This window comes from Toxotes jaculatrix, chromosome 1, assembly GCF_017976425.1.
Source record: "Toxotes jaculatrix isolate fToxJac2 chromosome 1, fToxJac2.pri, whole genome shotgun sequence".
NCBI lineage: Eukaryota > Metazoa > Chordata > Actinopteri > Toxotidae > Toxotes > Toxotes jaculatrix.
Genome location: NC_054394.1, coordinates 5,838,934 through 5,858,948, shown reverse-complemented (window position 1 = coordinate 5,858,948; position 20,015 = coordinate 5,838,934). Strand labels below are relative to the sequence as shown.

At 40.9% G+C, this 20,015-nt stretch overlaps 2 protein-coding genes across 4 annotated transcripts in view; one reads left to right on the top strand and one right to left on the bottom strand.

Annotated features, from left to right (window-relative positions):
* Positions 1 to 7,116, bottom strand: part of itfg1 (integrin alpha FG-GAP repeat containing 1) — a 122,769-nt gene extending 115,653 nt beyond the window's left edge. The window contains exons 1-6 of the mRNA XM_041041986.1: positions 6,885 to 7,116; positions 6,497 to 6,581; positions 6,121 to 6,254; positions 5,557 to 5,614; positions 4,728 to 4,805; positions 4,518 to 4,612 (exon numbers count right to left, since the gene is read on the bottom strand). Coding sequence (XP_040897920.1) covers positions 4,518 to 4,612; positions 4,728 to 4,805; positions 5,557 to 5,614; positions 6,121 to 6,254; positions 6,497 to 6,581; positions 6,885 to 7,062 — 628 coding nt within the window. The 5' untranslated portion in view covers positions 7,063 to 7,116. The remainder of the gene's footprint in view (positions 1 to 4,517; positions 4,613 to 4,727; positions 4,806 to 5,556; positions 5,615 to 6,120; positions 6,255 to 6,496; positions 6,582 to 6,884) is intronic.
* A 493-nt stretch (positions 7,117 to 7,609) lies between these two features.
* The window catches only part of phkb (phosphorylase kinase, beta), a 96,145-nt gene continuing 83,739 nt past the window's right edge, over positions 7,610 to 20,015 (top strand). For 2 of the 3 annotated variants that reach the window (XM_041063768.1, XM_041063848.1), the window contains exons 1-2: positions 7,617 to 7,702; positions 10,180 to 10,266. In XM_041063768.1, the coding sequence (XP_040919702.1) occupies positions 7,639 to 7,702; positions 10,180 to 10,266 (151 nt within the window). In that variant the 5' untranslated portion in view covers positions 7,617 to 7,638. Of the gene's footprint in view, positions 7,703 to 8,862; positions 8,969 to 10,179; positions 10,267 to 20,015 lie in introns of all 3 variants that reach the window. The other variant, XM_041063938.1, reaches the window with a different exon arrangement.

Here is a 20,015-nt window from a genome sequence, read left to right as displayed (position 1 = left end):
CCCATCTAATAAGAATAACCTTGATAAGCTTATGTTTGGTTTTAGTTCAGACTGAGGCCCTGACTCATTTGGAAGCTACACAGTAGTCTGTGGTGTCCTGTATTATATTGAGACGCAGGGGGAGTACCACTATAACCATATTTATTCCACTCTGGTGAAACATGAATCTTTATGGCAGTTGAAAAGTCCTATCTCCATAAGCTTCCAACTCTACTTTATCTTAAACTGGCTAACGAGTAGGACCCAGATTGTCTTCAAAATTCACTCTTTCCCTGCTTAAGCCACACTGTGATGCTCCAGCCGGTACCGCTTAGAGGAGCAGGTGGTCACAGCAGACAGTGAGCTGAGCTGTGCTGAAGTCACCCAACGCCTTGCTCACCACCCCCCCTCCAGCCTTCCTCTGCGCTTTATCTTTCCGTCCATCCTTTTCTTTCAAACCATTCATCCAACCATTCATCCTCTCAGACTCAGCTTTATTCCTTGCTCACTTCCTGCCTAATTTCCTCTACTCTCTCTAGCTCCCTCCATCTGCATGCCCCCACAGACAGTGGCAGCCAAAGAGTCTGACATCCACCAGATGTACAGCGGGTTTTTTTCCTGCTGGTTCTCATCCTTGTGCTCTGTTGTTCCTGCAGCACATTCACCGTCCGCAAACTGAATGTAGCTGAATGCACTTAAGAAGCCACAAGGATTTAATCATCCCTGTCCTGTGTGTGTGTGTGTGTGTGTGTGTGTGTGTGTGTGCATGTACATATGGGTAGGGGAAAGCAAGTAAGAGGTGATTTCCAACAGCTGGGACAGGCTGTGCAGAGCAGAGCACAGTAAGTGAAAGAAGAAAGCTGACATGCAGGCCATCACTCTGACTGACTTATGAGTCGCAGTATATTTGATAAGGCAGTACAAACCAATGATACGCGACACAACCCAATCCATTTTAAAACAAACACCAAACTATTGCTACGCAGATTTTTCTTTTAAAGTCTGCCACAGAAAGTGCAAGTTTATTGACACTCTCCTAATCCCTAAACAGATTAAATATGAATTAAAATTTGCTCTGGTTAAACTGTGACAGTCCTGGGAATAAAACCACATGGCACAAAAAGATACCTGCAGTGAGTATGACACGACTAAATCCTCTCTGATTACCTTAAACACGAGGATTAGTTTCCAGAGGGAAAAAAAATCCTCCCTTAAGTCTAAGTGACAGTGCTACACTTAGTGGGCAGGACAGGAGTGAGATGCTGTAAAACAAGAACAGGGTGATTTCTCCATTCACTGGTGAAGAAAATGGCTATTCCGTTCTCTCTTAGTCAACTTGAAAATTGGCGGCATTAAATATATGTTTTGGTCTCTTGTCTGGTTCCCAGAGTTTCCTCAGGAGAAACTTTGCGGAACGCACTTCAGAAATCAATGTCTGTGAATTTGGGTGATTGTGTGAGGTCCACATCACTTCATATTAGATCTCTTTAACAAGAACAGAGGTCAGCATTGGTCTAGAGAAGATTTTATAAACCAGGCAGCATTCGAAAACTTGGTAATTCTTTCACTGAAAAATACCCAGATTTGTTAAAAGAAGCAGGTCACACAGATTTTATGCCTTTACGTACCCAGAAGTTATGATTTCAGCTGGAAGGAGACACTCATTACTGCAATTTACAGTAATTTACAGTGTTTCTGCAACACTGACAACTAGGAAAATGCTTCAGGTAACAGAAAATAAAGAGGAAAAGTTGGAAGATGCAAATTATACCACCATAGTCCCACTTGATAAGTAAAGACAAACAAAGCAAAAATAATCAATTGTTAAACTTCAGCATTTTTGGACCAAAAATTGGGTTTTTAAAAGCATTCAGATTTTTGAATATATATTTATATATTCTCCTACTTTCTAAGTTTTTAATAATCCAAATAAACTGAGCTAAACTGCCATTTTTCATTTAAATAAATAACATAAATACTGAGCCATAAGTACATGCCATTGTATATCAGGATGGATGAGCAGCAGATGTTAAACCATGAATGATATTTAAACCAAACGGGGATAAGGGTCATTAGGCTTCTTCCACTACAGGAACGTAATGACCCGTAATGCCATTGTCACAGGTTGTGCCTTTGCTCTTCATTGCAGAATATCTTGAAATTTTATGGTGCATAGCTTTTGAGGAGACGCACGTATGACCAAAAATACCAGATGTGCCAAAGGCATGCTGTTCCTTTGAGAGCATCTGGTAATTAAATGTGCAGAATTGCACACTTTTTCAAAAACGGGCTCCCAAGATGATGATAGCCCGAAGGATTTCTCATTTCAGCAATGGCTGTTCTTTGTTCCATTTTAGCTTCTTTTAAATCAGTCCAGGACTCAGTTGTGACTTGTGCTTGGTTCTCTCCTAACACACTAACACTTACTGATCCGTGTAGGGAAACACTGAAAGCCCATAGTGGAGGAATAAGCCACAAAATAAAAGAACGGTGCCAGCGGTTTAGGTCTCACTTCTCGTGAATGAATGACACAGTCTGCAATCAAGAATGTGGAGTGCACAGCACACAGTGAGGTCCAACTGGAGGCAAGCGTGTTTGTTTTTTTTTCTGTGGCTGTGCTCACTTACACGTTCATGCTGACAAATATCTGCAGTATTCTGAAAACATGCAGACATGCAAAATTTATGAATCAAGACATCAGTAAGGAAGATGCTTCGTGTCACAGTGGTTTCAACCTTTTTTCCAGTTATTGGATGGCCTTTACCTTAGGCTCACTTCATCAACTTGTGGGCTACTTATACACAAAACTGATTATTTTGGAAGATTTAGGAATTGTGTCCAGAGTTCAGAGGATGGTCAGTTTGATGAAAGGATGTTTTTTTGACAATGGATGAGATTTTGAGGCTAATTTGTCAGGGTTCAGCTCATTCGCCCATTCCACACTTCCATCAGCTCCTCTGCTGTTTCTTGGTTTGAAACCAGTGATGGTCGTCATCCCACTCCACACCACTCTCATGTTGTTATGCTGAAGTTTCCCCTCCAGCTTCTTCCTGTATATCTCCTTGGCCTCTCTGATCTTGGATTTCAGGGTTGCCTGTGTTTTTCGCACCTCCTCCCTGTTGCCAGCTCTGAATGCCCTCTTCTTATCGTTTAGAATGGCGTTGATGTCCTTTGTTACCCACGGCTTGTTGTTGGGGTAACAGCTGACTGTCCTGGCTGGGACAATGGTGTCCACACAGAAGTTTATGTGTCCCGTGATGCACTCAGTGAGCCCATCAATGTCGTCACCAAGGGGCTCACAGAGTGCCTGCCAGTCTGTCACCTCAAAGCAGCCCTGAAGTGTCTCCTTAGCCTCGTCTGTCCATCTCCTCACTGTCTTTGAAGTTGCAGGCAGACTCTTGACAAGAAGCACATAGCAGGGGGTGAGGTGAACCAGGTTGTGATCTGACCTGCCCAGCAGGGGGAGGGGGGAAGAGCTGTAAGCATCTTTTAATTAGCATACAGCAGGTCTATTGTTCTTCCTTCCCTGGTAGGACAGTTCACAAACTGTGTGAAAGTGGGAAGTGTCACCCGAGATAGCAATGAATGCACACGGGTGCTGAGTCTGTAACCGGGCTATTGCAGAGTGAATGACGTCACATGTGGTGTTTGGGTTTGCAGAGGGGGGAACATAAACTGCCACCATGATCACATGAGAAAACTCCCTGAGCAGATAATATGGACGAAGTCCAACAGCACACAGTTCAACACCCAGGCCAAGGTGATGTGAGCGGGGTTACACCACCGATTATTCACCAGAACGGCGAGCCCTCCTCCTTTGCGCTTACCGCTCCTGACGCAGTCTCTGTCGGCTCAAACCGTGTGGAAGCCCCTGATGGTAGCGTTATCATCAGGAACTTCCTGGTGCAGCCATGTCTCAGTGAAGCACATCACACTACACTCACGATACTCCCTCTGACTCTGGGCCAGCGCCATCAGCTCGTCCATCTTATTTGCGAGGGATCTCACGTTCCCCATGATGATCGAGGGGAGACACGGCTTAAAGCTTCTTTGTTGTTTCAAAGCCTCCCTCTTCCTCTGTAACTTCTTGTTTCCTCTGCATCCCCGTTGTGACTTTCACCAAATTTCAGCAGGGATATCCTCTTGCCTTGTCAGTGAAAAAGCCGGCTTGAGGTCGATCAGCTGATCCCTGCTGTAAACAATGCGGGCCGTGTGGAGTTGTTGTGTCGCTACGCCGGAAAAAAGTAGCACAGCGACAAACAAAAGCCCCAAAAATCTCACCACCCACATGTCTTGTGTAGTGAAAAAAAGAGTAATCTAACGTGTTAAAGAAAAATTTCGAAAAGTGCCGAAAAGTAGAAAGAAGTGAAAGAAAATTGGGAGCTCCCGTAACAGGTTGCACACATGGGCACTATCGCATAAATGCAAAGATTTGATAAAATGCTTCCCTGAAGAGTATGCTGTGAAAAAACAACCCCCAAAAATTCTACACTTGTTTCTCATCATGTCTGGACACAGTTTAAACATCACTGACTTACCAGCAGTGAAGTCCTTGTTGAGATCAATGAAGGCGTTAGAGTGAGGGATGCGCATGTTGACAGGTGAACTCAGTCCATTCCGCCACACTGGAATCCTAAAGGAAAGAAAAAACCACAAGGCAGCAGCAGGATTTAAAAACTCCACACTGTAGGATATATGATTGAAACAGAAAGAAACACAGGAAATTGTGAATTTGAGAATGACATTACCTGTTGGTGAGATAGCAGACTTCAGTGTTCATCTGGTTGGTGACTCCAAAAACATCCGGGATCATGTCGCCATTGAAACTGTGGGAAGGTTTTTTAATTATCAAACTTTGTTAACTGAGTTATCAGTTTATTAGCTACATACTGTACAAACTAATGCGACAGGCCTGCAGTAAATACTTTCTTATGTTGTGTTTCTGTTGACACTGTCAGATGTGTAGCTCCACGTCTATGATCATTTTAAAGAATATCTTGACGTTATCCTTTAAGGACACAGTTATGGCCTTAAAAATTTGATTACCTAGATGTAGCTAATAAACTCCCAACTTTATTTATCTTAATCTTTTCTAAGACCAGATATAACATTTTTAAATAATTATACATGTGTTTTGACATGTAACAATATTTCAAAAACATGTTTGACTGGAAACATCTGACAAATCTGACAAAACTTAACATAAGAATTTTTTTTTCTATGACCAGCATTATGAGCACAATTCATTCATTCATCTTCTATACCGCTTGATCTGTCAGGGTCTCGAGGGAGCTGGAGCCTATCCCAGCTTACTATGGGCGAGAGGCGGGGTACACCCTGGACTGGTCGCCAGTCAATCGCAGGGCTGACACACAAAGACAGGCCACTCACGCACACATTCACACTTAGGGGCAATTTAGAGTAGCCAATTAATGTAATGTGCATGTTTTTGGGATTGTGGGAGGAAGCCGGAGTACCCCGTGCAGAAAAAACCTACGCAGACAAAGCGAGAACATGCAAACTCTGCACAATATCTAAGGTAAAGTTTATGTGATCACTATTCAGATGAATACTTACTCCATAACAAGAGGTTGATCTGTAAAGGTCTTGTTCAGCCTGAGCCTGTCACCTATATCTGCAGAAGATGAACAGAGTCAACATGTGAGTAATGTTTGGTCTGACAGAAACATACCACAGAAAATCAGTGCAAAATAATATATCACTGTACACCACCTTATAGAATCAATATATCAAAGACTGTGAGGTAAATTTACAATTGTCTATGGTCATCGCTCTGGACCAGATGATAACAGGCTATACAGGCTCTGTTCCCTTCAGGTGTCCCACTAAGCCGTGACATTGTAACAAGGAACCAGCATAAACAGTACCAACGCCCTGAATCAGCTAAACAGCACTCAGTCATTACTGCTAGTATTTAATATTTACACCAGTGCGTCTCCTTCTGTAACAACCCAAACAACCAGCTCTGGCAACTTCTGTGAAAAAGACCAATAGGCAGCAAGCGGGGGCATTATATGGTGGGGTTTATCAAAGTATATGTGCTCAAAAGAGTGATCACTGTTCATCACTGTTCTCTGGCCTCCACCCGCCCTCAGCACCCATTCCCCATTGGAGCTGTACCTAATGTCTGATTGTTCCCCCAGAAGACGAGAACATCCGTTACTGTATTGCCATTGATCGTAGCTGTAAGAAGGACATCCATCTGAGAGTCTCCATCATAGTCTCCAGGAACCACACTGGTGATGATGGTGCCCCTGACACAGGAGGAAGATTGTCCATTAATATGTGAGTCAATAACATGGAGTGCAGGTTTTTGCCCTGCTCTTAAGTAAATCATTCCCTCCTACAAAGCAAACATAACCACCCTGAAACGTGAGTCAGCTCCTCTGTGCTACCATACAACAGGAAATTAGAACATGACAAGTTACATACCATGTTTAAATGGGATTATACATTGTAGTTTAAATGAAAACGGCACTGAAATTCACATATTTACCTTGGCAAAACATCTTTAGTGATTTGGACTTTGGGCTTGAAGTACGGTGTCTTTGAGTCAGCCAAGAATATCACCAGCTCAGACTCTGAAACAGTAAGAAGTCAACACAGGTATCTATATGAAGTAAAGCTCAGGTAAGCTCCAGTGTAGCTGCTCAGATTTAGTCAAGAACGACAATGGAAAGAGCTTGTAAGCACAGATTCATACATTAGACACACTGTATTGATAAATAAGATTATTGCGATGCACTTTTAAGATATTGTGCTATCCATTATTACCGCGACATCCCTAAATTAGCTTAGCCGTACACAGTTTTATGACACAACACCTAATTTGTACAAGCGGGTAATTAACTAACACGACAGAAAGTACTGATGCAGTAACGTACGTTCTCTGATAATGAAGATGTCTGTCTGTTTATCCGAGTTAAAATCTCCAAACGCTGCAACCGTCCCGTAATTTTCGTTACCGAAAAGGTCGACCGTTACATCCTGAAGAGCAAAGGTGTTATAATGTCCCACAAAAAATAATAAAAATGCCAAAATATTGAATTTGAATATCCACATCCTTCTGCTAGTTCAGCTCCTCACAACAACACCAACTGCAATACGGCACTCTGCTTTACGACAGCGTGAAACAACAGTTTTTTAAAATCAAATGACGTATTATATCAAATACCCATTTCCATTTTAGATATATTTTCTGCTATTTTCATTTCATCGGTAAGATGTGGAAGTAATACGGTGACACAAGGGTAAACAATGCGATATTAGCGTTTCCTTGTTTACGTTACTGTCGTGTTCTCGGGTAGTTTGACAGTTGACAGCTGCATCAAGTTAAAGAGAATTAGCTGGAGATAAGTAAGAGAAGAAGGAAGTTAACTTTCAAAATAAATGCATGACGTCCGGCAATCACATAAGGAGAGAAAACACATTACAGCGAATGTAAGACCTTAATACTCACTAATATGACGTGACACTTTGCTTAACCAGTAATTAATTATTTACTAAAAGGTCACATCTAATTCTCACATTTGCGTTGTTCACAACGATGACTGGTAGGAAGAGTACAGCCTCTGTTTTATTTTGAAGGTTTACAAAGGAAATCCTTAAACGTTCGGGTGAATTTGATGCTGTGTAAACATGGCGAGCCTGGCAGATGTCGGTTGGAAACTCCTGGAATTCAAAGCCCGATCAAAAAGATCAGGTCTGGCTCATTACTTTGCATGACACCGTACAGTGTTGTACGCCCGGTTGTTTCTTTTGTGCCAGTGCTTGTGTGAGACTGTCTGTTTTTGAAGCCACTGAATAATATGAATGTGACTTGATCTGCCCATTTAATTTGTCCACTGCAGTGACGGTACAAGCATGAAAGGTCAGAGGTGTAAATGTGCAGCGCTCAGGAGCTATTTTAAGAGGTCTCCTTTCGCTGTTACATCTCACCCATGGTTAAATGTACTGTGTGCGCTGCATGAAGTGTGAGGATTGTCAAGAGGGCCTGTGTGGCCCTGTGAAAGCTGGCAAACTGTGTCATACATGCGCTTGTGGTCAGCCACTCGTAGGAGAGTGATCCCAATATAAAACATTGAAGGATGTTATACAATGTAAGGTTAAAAACACCACAGCAACTGTTATTTACCATCACATGTAGGAACACTATCATTTCTACCAACTGATACAGCTGAGATAAACACTACGAATTAGTCTTTCTAACTGTTTGGGTTACCACAGACACACTGTAAATCCATGAATGATTATAAACTTAATCAGCCATTCCGCTTGTACTTTTTTTTTTTGTTGTAGTAATCTTTTGGTGTGTTAAATATAGATTCCAAACCACTGTTCACCCATAAATCATCAAGTAGTGTCATAACAACTGCTGTTGCTTGAAAACCCTGTATGTGCTAAAAGGCAGCATGCAGGGCGAACGGACGGAAAACATGATCTTAGAGCACAAATTCTGCGTTTTCTATTATTTAAAAATAATAAGTTGCATCTGTTCTCAGTTTTCATCTGACAGCAGATGTACACAGCTTTATTCTGAAACCATAGCATTTTGAGGTGGATGTTATGGAGCATTATGGGTGAGAATTAGTCAAGTACTGTCCTTTCAATTTATTCAAGTAGTTTCCTTTTAAAGTCTTAATAATACATCTTAATAATTACATTACCATCATATGATAATTCAGCATTACTCTATATCTTTCAAAGGTTGAAATAACTTTCATTCCTGAGAAAATGAATCCATCATAATTTTTTTGCATGTTGTTCATGATCATCATCAGCCCAGGGTGTAATTCATCGTTGATTCATGCATGTCTGCTCTCTAACTCTGTGCTACTAACTCCTTCCTGTGAATTGCTGTAGATTTGTGATTTAGCTGAGAGAGACGATTGGCCTTAATTTCACCTTTTGAGAATGGCTGGTTCAGTGGCAGCGATTGCCCGGGCTCATCAGAAAGTTCAAAGACTCGGTAAGTAGTGGCGGCAGATCTGAGGAAAACAATGCAGTGAGCCACACACAGAAGACCAGGGAGGTGACCAGGAAAGATCACAAGGAAATAGTGTTGTAATGTGAACATGAGCGGTTTATAATAGGTCACAATGTAATTATTTCATGATCACAGGAAAACGTGTTTGCCCTAATATGTTGAGAGCTGGAAATCACAAATAGGCTTATTAGTTCTACATTTTCTCGTAGTCTCTGAATATACAGGTGGCACAAAATAAACTTACTGTATTAATGAAGTCACGCGGTTTACTGCGTCTTTAAGAGTGTTAGACGTCTGCATCACTGAAGTTAGACATGGGATCGTTTAAAACCAGCCAAACACTGACAACCCACATTAGTCTGATCTCATGTTAGAAATTAAAACTGGAATATTGGACTTCCTCTATGCTCCTTTAAAGTGTTATCTTTAAAAAGAGATGAATTGGCTTTGTCCCCCTGCAACTTTTAAGCTGATGGAAATTATGCTAATTTCAGTCAGAATGTGAATTTTTCAGTACCTGTGGTATTGACCCAAGGTCGAACCTATTAAAATGCAAATCTCAGCAAAGTGAAAAGTGTCTGAAAATAGAGAAAGTCAAACAGATGGGGGTTTCCCTCAAATTCCTGCTCTTTCTCAGCTCAGAGGAAAATGTTAGGATATATCTGGTGGTGAGTCACATTACCATTTGAATTTTTAGCTCCGGGTCTGAATATTGTTTTGTGTGTTGAGCACTTGAGATGTGGTGTGTTGCAGTGAAAAAACAAATTACTGATGGCATGTGTCGGTTGTTTTTTATTTTATTTTATTTTATTTCTTCTGGTGCTTATTTTCTCTTACATTCACTAGAAATCAGTAAGATTTGATGAAAGAAAGACATCCACAAGCTGCTGCAAACTGCAGACCTTTTTTTCATCTACATATTGGAATATAAGAAATAAGACTTTGTCTCAAGATTGAAAAAAATGAGGAAGACCCATGCTACTTTGAGATGAAAACCATGGTCACTTTAGACCAGTTTAGTCCTGAAGGCATACTGTTTATGAAGGTGAGGAGAAAAGTCTGACTAATTTTTTTGGATCTTTTAAGGATCCATTGACAACTGAGGCATCAATTTAGGAATAAAATGTTGTCGGTCAATATTTAGAAGAGTAACATTGGTAAAGTTTGTGTCTAACAGTTGTTTTCTTCTCCAGGTTCCATCTATGAACCTCTTAAGTTGTCCATTCTCCAGCGTGAGGATGAGCCCCTATGGGAAAAGCTGGACCGCTACTACAATGCTGGTAAGTGCACGTATGCACTATTGGCAGCCTAGCAACAGTATGAAGCAGGGGTCATCTAAAATTAAGATGCTATAAGAAACAGAAGGCGTCGCTGTGAACCACCAAACCAACAGTTATGCCAAGTAAAGTATGTGTGATTACAAACTATTTTGGTTGGACAGAAAAACTCTGTTCCAGGAACAGATCATTTTTCTCTCTGAAAACATGAGGCCCGCCTACAACATGGCCACACTGCTGAGCTAATGTATGTGACTGTAAAGGCTGTAGTTGTTTTGTCATTGCTGATATTCCAAAATTGCAGCCTTGGGAATCATGATTACATCGTGCAGACATTGTTTTCGAGAGAAATTGGTGTTGGCTGGCAAGATAAAAGCAAGGCACAGGCGATCGCGGGTGTTACAGAGGCAAAAGCATTTACCCAGCATGCACTGACCTGAATTTATTTTAATGCAAAGGTGCTCTGGCTTGACTTGGCACTGCACTGCACACAGCTGGCAGCGGACAACAGTGGGAAGCTACTGTGTGTGTGTGTGTGTGTTGCTGTTTTAGAAGTTTTTAAACTGATTAGTCAGGAGGGTGTTTTATATTTTTATACTGACAGAGAAGATCCCACAATGTTACACACATAGAGGGTTTATGTGTGCTTGATGGTTTTGATATTTTTGAAAAATATTACCAATGTCAGGAGCCAGTTGCATGTTTTTATGTGTTACAATGTTAGCATTTACTAAGTGGAGATTTACGCATCACTAAAATAAAACTATGTACACAAAGTAGTATGTAGGGAGTAGCTGTTACTATATATTTACTGCCAGATGTAACTTTTGAGTCACTAACTGAACCAGATAAGGTTTGCTAATACAGTCTGACACATTTTAACTGAGGTGTAAAAGATGTAAGGGAATATGGCCAACATGATCAACTTGATCAAAATAAACAAAACACCCAATAATAATAACAAATAAATAAAACAACTCATGCCCTCAATTACAAAGGGGTGTTGCAAATCACTAGTTTGAATCTAGTAGTTAAGAAAAACTTAAGAAGAACACAAACTCAGTGATAGATTTACAAATAGCTGGTGTGGCTCTATCCAGGTGAAGCTGCTGGCACGTGTAATCAGTAAAGGAAACTTGAGCCTTGCTGCAGGAGAGATAAATACACATTAGCACTGATTACTAAATTACCAGCAGCTGTGAGTGCAGCACTGTATCAGCGGGTGCTACCTCCCAGTACACACAAAGAAACCACACCTTACTGCCGCTTACTGCAGCTAAACATATAGTGTCCTCTATTCCTGACTTCAGTAAGATCACCCCTTTGGATATCAACAAAGGGAAGCCATCTTTTTTATAGAAGTGAAAACTGTTGTTTTTTTGTTTTGTTTATTTTTAAAAGGAATTTGGAGTGAAATATTGCTATCGTAAAATGCTTGTGTGACTGGGTGACTCACCACAAATGGAGATCTGCCTGTCTAACCGTAGACCTTTCCCTCACAGAGGTTTTTACGTATCATTTCCTAAAAAGTAGAGGTGTAACTAATAACATTTAATGATGGTGCCATTCCACCGAGGTGTGCCAGTAAGTAATGCCAGTGAGCAAGCATGCACAAAAGCAAGGCCCTGGCACTGCAGCACCTGAAGTGAACGCAGCCCTTATTAATCTTATTTGTTCCACCTGTGTTTGACGAGTCTAAATGTCTGCTGTGAGAATGGTCTGCGTTTATGCCAGATTAAGCAGTTTGCAAGCCTTGATGAGACGAGCTGTGGCTGAAGAAGGAGAAGCAGTGGTGAGTAATCAGAAGCGCGTGGACCAAAAGACACTGTGAAACATAAGAACAAGTAACTAGTTATTGGTGTCAGTATACTGGGATGTACCAGGAATTTAAGTATGTGAGAGTGCAGCTTGTTAGCCCAGGTACACTGTGGCTATCAATGAAATTGGATTAATGGAACCACAGTGAATGTGGGTCACAAACCAAAAAAAATACATATAGAAAGTGTTTCTTTTGTGTTTCTTTTGTCTCATGATGACAAACTAGATTTCTTCTCCTTTTTATTTCACAGAAAAAATCAATACAAATACAGCTAGAGAGCAAAGGAGGGGATAGGCCAAACACACCAGTTCTTCTAAGCAGATAGAGCTGGGTTTAGTGTGCAGAAGGCAGGATCATGTGTTGCCTCTGGCTGTGTGTGGCTGTTAGATTCTGGTAATACAGCTCAGGATGCTTTCCCCGAGGATCAGTGCTGGTTTTGCCACTGTGGACATAAGCTGGGCTTTTCCCAGTTGCTCTTTTTGAGGTAACAAAAATTTATGGTACTAAACCAGACCAATCTTAACTCGATGCATCATTAATATTTTTATACTGTTTTTTTTTCCTGCTTCTTCAAGGCAAATCGTGTGTAATCATACATATTTGATATGCTATATCCAGATTTGTCCATATGTGTGCACTGTATTTAGCTGTAGGAATGTGTAAAACTTGTATGGTATGCGGTACTGTAAAAAAGACTCATCTCATGACAGATGTCATGTCTGCTTGGAGCTTGCCAGTGCCTCTGAACCCATGACATTTAAGTGATTACAGAACATTCAGAAAGCATGACCTTCTCCTTGTAGTGACCTACTTAAAGGTGATGTAAATTGTCTTTTTTCCAGCTGGAATTGGGCAGAAGTGCATCAAAAAATGCCTCCAAACAAGGTGACAGGGTTTCCCAAAGCATTTTATACATCCACACCAAATTATTTTTACTCTTTTATGAAATATATTGAACTTGAGGCATTGGGCTCTCTCACATTCAGCTCAGCAGGTGACGTCAATTATATGTACAATTTGTGGTAATTATTTAGAGCAGCATGTCCCAGTGTTGGTTAAAAAAGAAAATCGTCTGGGTTTGTGTAAAAAGTGGAGGCAAATGGCTCATCAGTCACAGTCAGGTGGGAGTGTGAGAGGAAAAAATGCTGATCAGACACCAGGCCCTGGTTAGTTTGGTGATAATGAACCAGCTGGACATATGTTTTACCTAAGAGAGTCTGCATCAAGCTGAGTTGGATCAGTACTTGGATCAGTACTTTAGCTTCAGTGAGTGTGATCAGACAGAGAGTTCATTTTAAGAAGAGCTCTGTCTCATCATCTGGATACAGGTGTCACAGTGTAGTTCGCACCAGTTTCACTGGCTGTGATAACTTGTGCTTGAAATGTTCAACGGGCACTTGTTCCCTGCAGTCCTGTACCAGCTTTACCTACAAATCCTGGATCACATGGTTATGGAAAGGTTACGTTACATGTTACATTGACTGGACTGGTGGTGACTGATTGCTGGATATTAAATACTTGCAAGGGTGATGACTCCAAATAAAAATCCAAACTAAGTCAAGTCCTTCACAGGGAAGATCAGAGCTACAAAACATGTGGATGTGAATCACAGTTGGACAGTTGGCACCTAGTATGACCGTGTCTGTGCCACATCAGAGGTACACAGCCTGTGCCCTGGAGTTGCTACATTTCTTTACTCCCTCAGTATGTGTAGTAGTTCCCAAATAGAGGATGTTTATAGATCTTTATAGTGCAGAAAACCTTTATATGCAGACTGATGTTTATGATACATAAGTCAAAGTATCCATAATACATATGAAATGGTGTCAGGTGATATAAATTTTGTAAGGACTGTAAATGCTGGAGAAAAAAAATTACATTTACTGAGCCTAACAAGACAGAAAAATCACAGCTTTGGGTCAGGATTTGGCTCAGGCAGTGGATTTGCTTAAGACTTTAATGTAAATTACAGCTTTGCTCAGAAGTGAGCTGTTACATTTTTGTGTCTTGTTGATTCACTCCACCAATTAAACAGAGCAAAAGGAAAAGTAACTTCCTCCAAACCAGGTGTGGATCGAAGGGCTGTTAATGCGTCCTGTGTGAAAGCGTCTGTTCTGGTCTGGATGAACCGTTTTCTCACATGAATACACTTCTGGCAGATATGATACAGTCCACTGGTCTGCCCTGATGAAGACAGGGCCGCGCGTGTGTGTGTGTGTGTTAGATGCTGTGGTTGTATGGTTGGTGGGTATTCATTAAGCTGCGTGTGTGTGTTTAGAAAATAACAGAAGACAATAAACGGAGCTTAGTGTGCAACAGGTGTGGCTGTCAGTTGGAACTGATTTGCTGCTATCAGCGAGCGCAGCATTGCCTTCAGCATCAGCTGCGTTGAAACCCCATAGATTTACGGAGAAAAGCCTCCGCCTGATTGCAGCATGTCGAAAAAACGCGGCGTCGAACATTGGGCTGGTTTAATTGTTGTGTTGGGTGGCGGCTGGAAGCGCTTGTCCAATTCTAGCGGGGAACAAAGCCAACATTGTTATCGCCAGCACCCAGACCTGCCTGCCAATATACCTGCTTTCTCTCACTTTCAGGGAGGAAAAGGGGTGGAGAGGGGTGAGGTCGGGGTGACAATGACAAATCAAACCAGTTACATTTTCCTCCTTTCTCTTTCTTTGTTGTTTTGTTGCAAAGCTGCCCCCAGCTTAGTGGAAGGCAGCTGTATTAAGCTTATGCTGCTGTTGTGATAGGGGACTTGTTTTCCATTATCAAGGAAAGAATACCAGGGGAAAGTTTACCTCCATCTCTCCTACTCCATCACCCCGTCATCTCTTCCTCTTTTTTTCTCCCCCTCCTCTTTCACTCCCTCACCTCTCAATGCTTTTTTATTTATGTGGCAATGTGGCCACACTCCATTGACTCACCCTGCTTCCTGATAATACTGGAGGCAGAAGGCACTATCGCTCTGCCGTCTGGCTCACACCGATTAAGGAACGGAGAAAACAAGTTTTTTCTTCTTTTTATAGTCATTATGAGCTTATTGCAATAACATGGTTATCTGAACTGTTTTCCCTTCTCTTTGTTTTTAATATTTGATTCTCTTTCAGTCCTTTATCTTTTCTTGACATCCTTCTTTTTCATTGCCTCACACTCATCTTTTGCAGTGTTCAGCCAGTTCAGGCCAGTTTAGGTCTGTCATGTTTCAGTGACTTAATTCTGCAAAAAAAAAAAGTTACCACTGTCAAAATTCATCAGGGTTTACAATACCTGAGAAAACAATTTTCTACAAATACCAAATAACAGATTTAACAGTTGCTGTCTGATAAGAAGAAGAAAGTAACAGAATAAAAGATGCATTATTAATTAATTATTTCAAAAGTCTCACCATGAATCTCAAAGCAGACCTTTGTGTTGACACATGGATTTTAATAGTCATGGAATTTATTTCAGGAAACAACAACAACAAAATCAAGATAACAATACAAACCATGGTAAACAGTACAAGGTTTGACACTGTAGTGAGACAGTAGCAGTTAATTTTGAATTTTCCCTTGTAGCTAATGAGCTTAGACCATTCACAATTCCTTCAATAAAAGTCCACATAATCTGTGAATGCATGAATGCATGCTTCACTTATATCTCTGTGCATTTGTCATTTTTTTTCAACCACTAGTTCACTTCACACAGGATTTAAGTGAGGCTGGCTGTTTGCCCATGCCTCCAGTCTTTATGCTAAGCTAAGCTAAACGTCACCTCCTGCCTTAAGCTTCCTCCAGACATTATATTGATGTTGATCTTCTCTTCTCACTCTTGGAAAGAAAGCAAATAAGTGTATTTCCCAAAATGATGAATTATTCCCTTATGAAGATATATTTTTCACTGCGGGAGCTCAGTTAGCTGTCGCTCCTCTGTCAGCATTTTGAGAGAAGTGGGTTTTTGTAGCCAGTGCCTTCGTTTTTCATTCAACGGTAATTCATGTCACAGATGTTAGGTTGCAAGAAGCATTATGTCAGCATCAGCAGAAGTAGACGGAGAACTTATTGTTAAAGCTGGCATGAACAGTGAAAATCATAGTTTGTGTATTTCCGTGTTTTCCTGTAGCATCTGCTGTGGGACTGTACAAGTATCATCTTACTCTTTCTATCTATCCTCCTATATCCTATGTTTTTTTTCCTCTTTTCAATCTATCCACTGTATTTTTTTTTCATTCTCATCATCTTCTCTCATTTTCTCCACTCTGTCAGTGCAGTGAAATGGCCCATTGTAAAAGAGCAGATTGTGTGCGTCTGAGACATTAGCTGCTGATTTAGTGGGACATTAGCTTGATGGATGGCTAGGCAGAAAACTCCCAACAACAGTCGATTTGCATACAAAGAAACTTTCAGTCTGAAAATGAACAACGTTCAGCATTCTGATCGTTTATGTTGTGCATCTAATGATGACTGCCACAGCACCGTGTCACAGAAGATAAGGCCTTGAGTCCTTCACAGCTTCGAACTGAGAGGTATCAGAGCACCTCAACTCTCTTTGTCCAGGTTTTTTTTTTTTTTTTTTTTTGGGTGAAATATTTTTGACCTGACATATTATGAAGATAGAATTTGGGGTATTTTATCTTAAAGGTCGATTCTATGCCATTGTGGTTCCCTATGTTGATACATGTCATTCAGTGATGGCCACCATTTGCAAAATGGTCAGTTGAATTTAGGCAATTTATTGATCATTTAATCTTCTTAACATTCATAATTGTTGACAGCAAAGTTGAAGATTGTATTTTTATCTTGAGGTATGTTCCAGAAAATATGAAAGAGCAAGCACAGCCCTTGATGAACCTGGCATGTAATCTGAAAATTAGCAGGTCATACATACTATCGTGACAGATTTGGCTTTGTGGAACAGATAATTTATTGACCACAGTTTCTTCACTCACTTGTGGTCAGCAAGACAGACAACACATTGAAATGAACCATTGTGAACCAGTGTGTATATATGCGAATGACACTGGGGTGTCCGCGGTGTGTTACGACCAATGCATCTTACAGCTTTTCACATTCTGCCACTAATGTAGCCACAGTCAAAATTAGCTTATACCCAATGGCACTGTCCTATTATTGGTTAACATATGAGAGCAAACCAGATGAATCAGGAGGGGATTGTTCTGAGTGTGTGTCTGTGTGTATATATCTAAGGGTGTGTGTTTACACTTAATTTAATCTATGCTGAGACCATGTCCATAGTGTCCATACAAGGGCATAAAAAAAAATCAGTAAGTATATTTGTCTTTGTGCGTGGGCCACTTTATATTCATGGTTCATCTTTTCAAATACAGTTACTTTAATAAGGCGAGGGTTACATACAGTATGAGTCAGTTGAATGTCCTCAGACTACTAATACAAGTGTGTGTGTGTGTGTGTGTGTGTATTTGTGCATGCATGTGAGTGCATACTTCATTAGTATGATACTTGGAAGTGGACTACCTGAGAGGCTTATTAATATTCTGTCTAATTCACCCCATCAACCTCTTTATCTCACTGCCAATGTGACTGTCGCCTTCAATTGACCAATGCGCACAAAAACATGAACACACAAGCAGACAGGCTCACGTACACACACACAGACTGACATTCCCGCCCTCTGTCTCTCTCCCAGTACACATTACTTTGACGCTTTTTATTCAGACACACACACACACACATACATCCTCTTTTCTCTGTCTAACACATGCATCTTCTCTGTCTCTCTTTCCCCCCGTCTCTGTCTCCTTCCATCTCTCTTTCCACCACTCTCCCTCTATCTGTCTCTCTTTTGCTCTGCAACAAACAACAGTGCAGAATGGATGTCCCCTTCATTTGCACTGGCATAATGTTCTGATGAAAAATGAAGTGATCCCTCCAGACAGATTAGTCATCAGTGAGGGGACCTCTGCAGGAGAGGAGGATATGAGTGTGTATGCGTGTGTGTGCTTGTGCATGTGTGTGTGAAATAGATAAATTACTTTCCCGGAGGCCCTCTGTTTGAGTATGTAATATTTCAGCATATATTATTGGAGGGCTACGATCTGCTCGCATTAAGAGCTTCCATCCGTTGTTCTGGCCTCAGTAACTAATGCTCAGCATGAACTTTAGTGAACTTGAACCGTCTTAGTTTATCTTCGCTTGTCCATTTAGTGCAGTCAGATTGTCGCAGTCACAAACCCAGCCGAGAAATGTCTGCCTTATTTCCACAGAAATGACCACACAGCGACACTTTGAGCTACATGCTAATATCAGCATGCTAGTGTGCTTACAAATACAGGGCAGTGTCATTTGTTGTGCAGGTATTTAGTCATAAACCAATGTAATGAATAAATCAAAACTGTGACCTGATGATGGCTCTAGATGAAAAGTTAAGGGATCACTAAAGGTATTACTATTAATTCCTGAGGGGGAATAATCTGTAGCTTTTTCATGACTGTCCACCCAGTAGTTGTCGAAATGGCGATGAGAGAGATAATGAGATGGAATGATGTTTTCCAGTAACAAGGTCACAGAGTCACCTTTTAAAGTCAAAATAAGTCTGTTTCCACCTCTTAATGTGTGATGGTCCGTTTTCTGTCTGTTTGCCCTCTCACTGCCCTGCCAGTCTTCTGTCATCTTTTATCACTACTATAGTCATAATAAACAAGCCTAAGGCTGGGCAATCTAATTACCAACATGCTGCATGTATAAGTTGATTTACAGTAATCAGGTAACTACCGTGTGTATAAATGTGAATGCCAATTATCTCTGAGCAACCTTGGCTACTTAAGTGTATGTAAATTCACTGAATAAGTTTCTTCCACTCGGGATCATGACTGTCTATATAAAATTTATGGCTAACAGGAGTAAATATTCCTGCATTATTTAAGTTTTAGTCAAGCATTATTTATAGTTTAGATTTCAAATTACCAAGCCCGTGGCATATGCAGTTTTGTTCCTCAGGCAGCTTCCAAGAAGCAAGATGTTGGGTTAAAGTTTATGTTTGAGGTGCAAACATGCCCCACATGAGGAAGTTTCTGTGGGTGATTTCTTCATTTCCACTCTGATGCTGGTGCAAAGGTGGAGAAAGACTGCAGGTCACTCAATGTTATATTTTCCAACTTTTTAAAATATATTTAACAGTAGCAAAGTCTCTCAGAGGGAGTCCAGAGGTCAAGGTCAGCTACAAAACAGCACTGGAGCTGGAACGGAGTCAGTGTTTCTTCCCTAAGTTACTTTAGCAGAGTAGGAACAGAGGACTTGATCTCACTTCACTGAGTTAGATTGTTTGGCAAATGGAAATGATGCCTCTATCTACTTACTCTCATGTAAGTCAAAGTCAAGTCTGGAACTTTAGGTGAGGTATGTGCACATAACACATCTACATCGACCGTGTCTTGCTAAACACTGACAGGAACTGAAACTGACTCCTTCCAGCTTGTGTAGCACAGTGAAGCTAAACAATGGCATCATGAGTCCAAGTGATATTCCTCCAGGAATTATTACTTTCCTTCTCTGTTGCATTTATACTTTCCATGTCACAGTTCACACTTTGCTCTATTTGAACAGGCATCCATCTGCTGTTACAGTGCATCTGTTGTCACACTCTCACACAGTGCATGCTGTAAATGTCTGCATAACACAAACTGAAAGAGCTCCGCTCCAAGTGACTTTAATACATTAACTTTTTCTTGCTTTGACCAAAGAGGAAGGATTTCTTTCCCCAACCTTTTTCTAAATTGAGCTGAACACAATTAGATTTGATTTAATTTAATTTACTTGAACCTGAATATTCATAAGAGGAACTAAGAGTAAAGGATGGGGCAGTGACAACAGCTGCACAGCCTGAGGGAGGTCACAGGTCGGTCAGTGCCAGCAGAAGAAGACAGCTGTAACCCTGCTCGAGGAGCTGGATAAATATTTCCACACCTTACAAATGC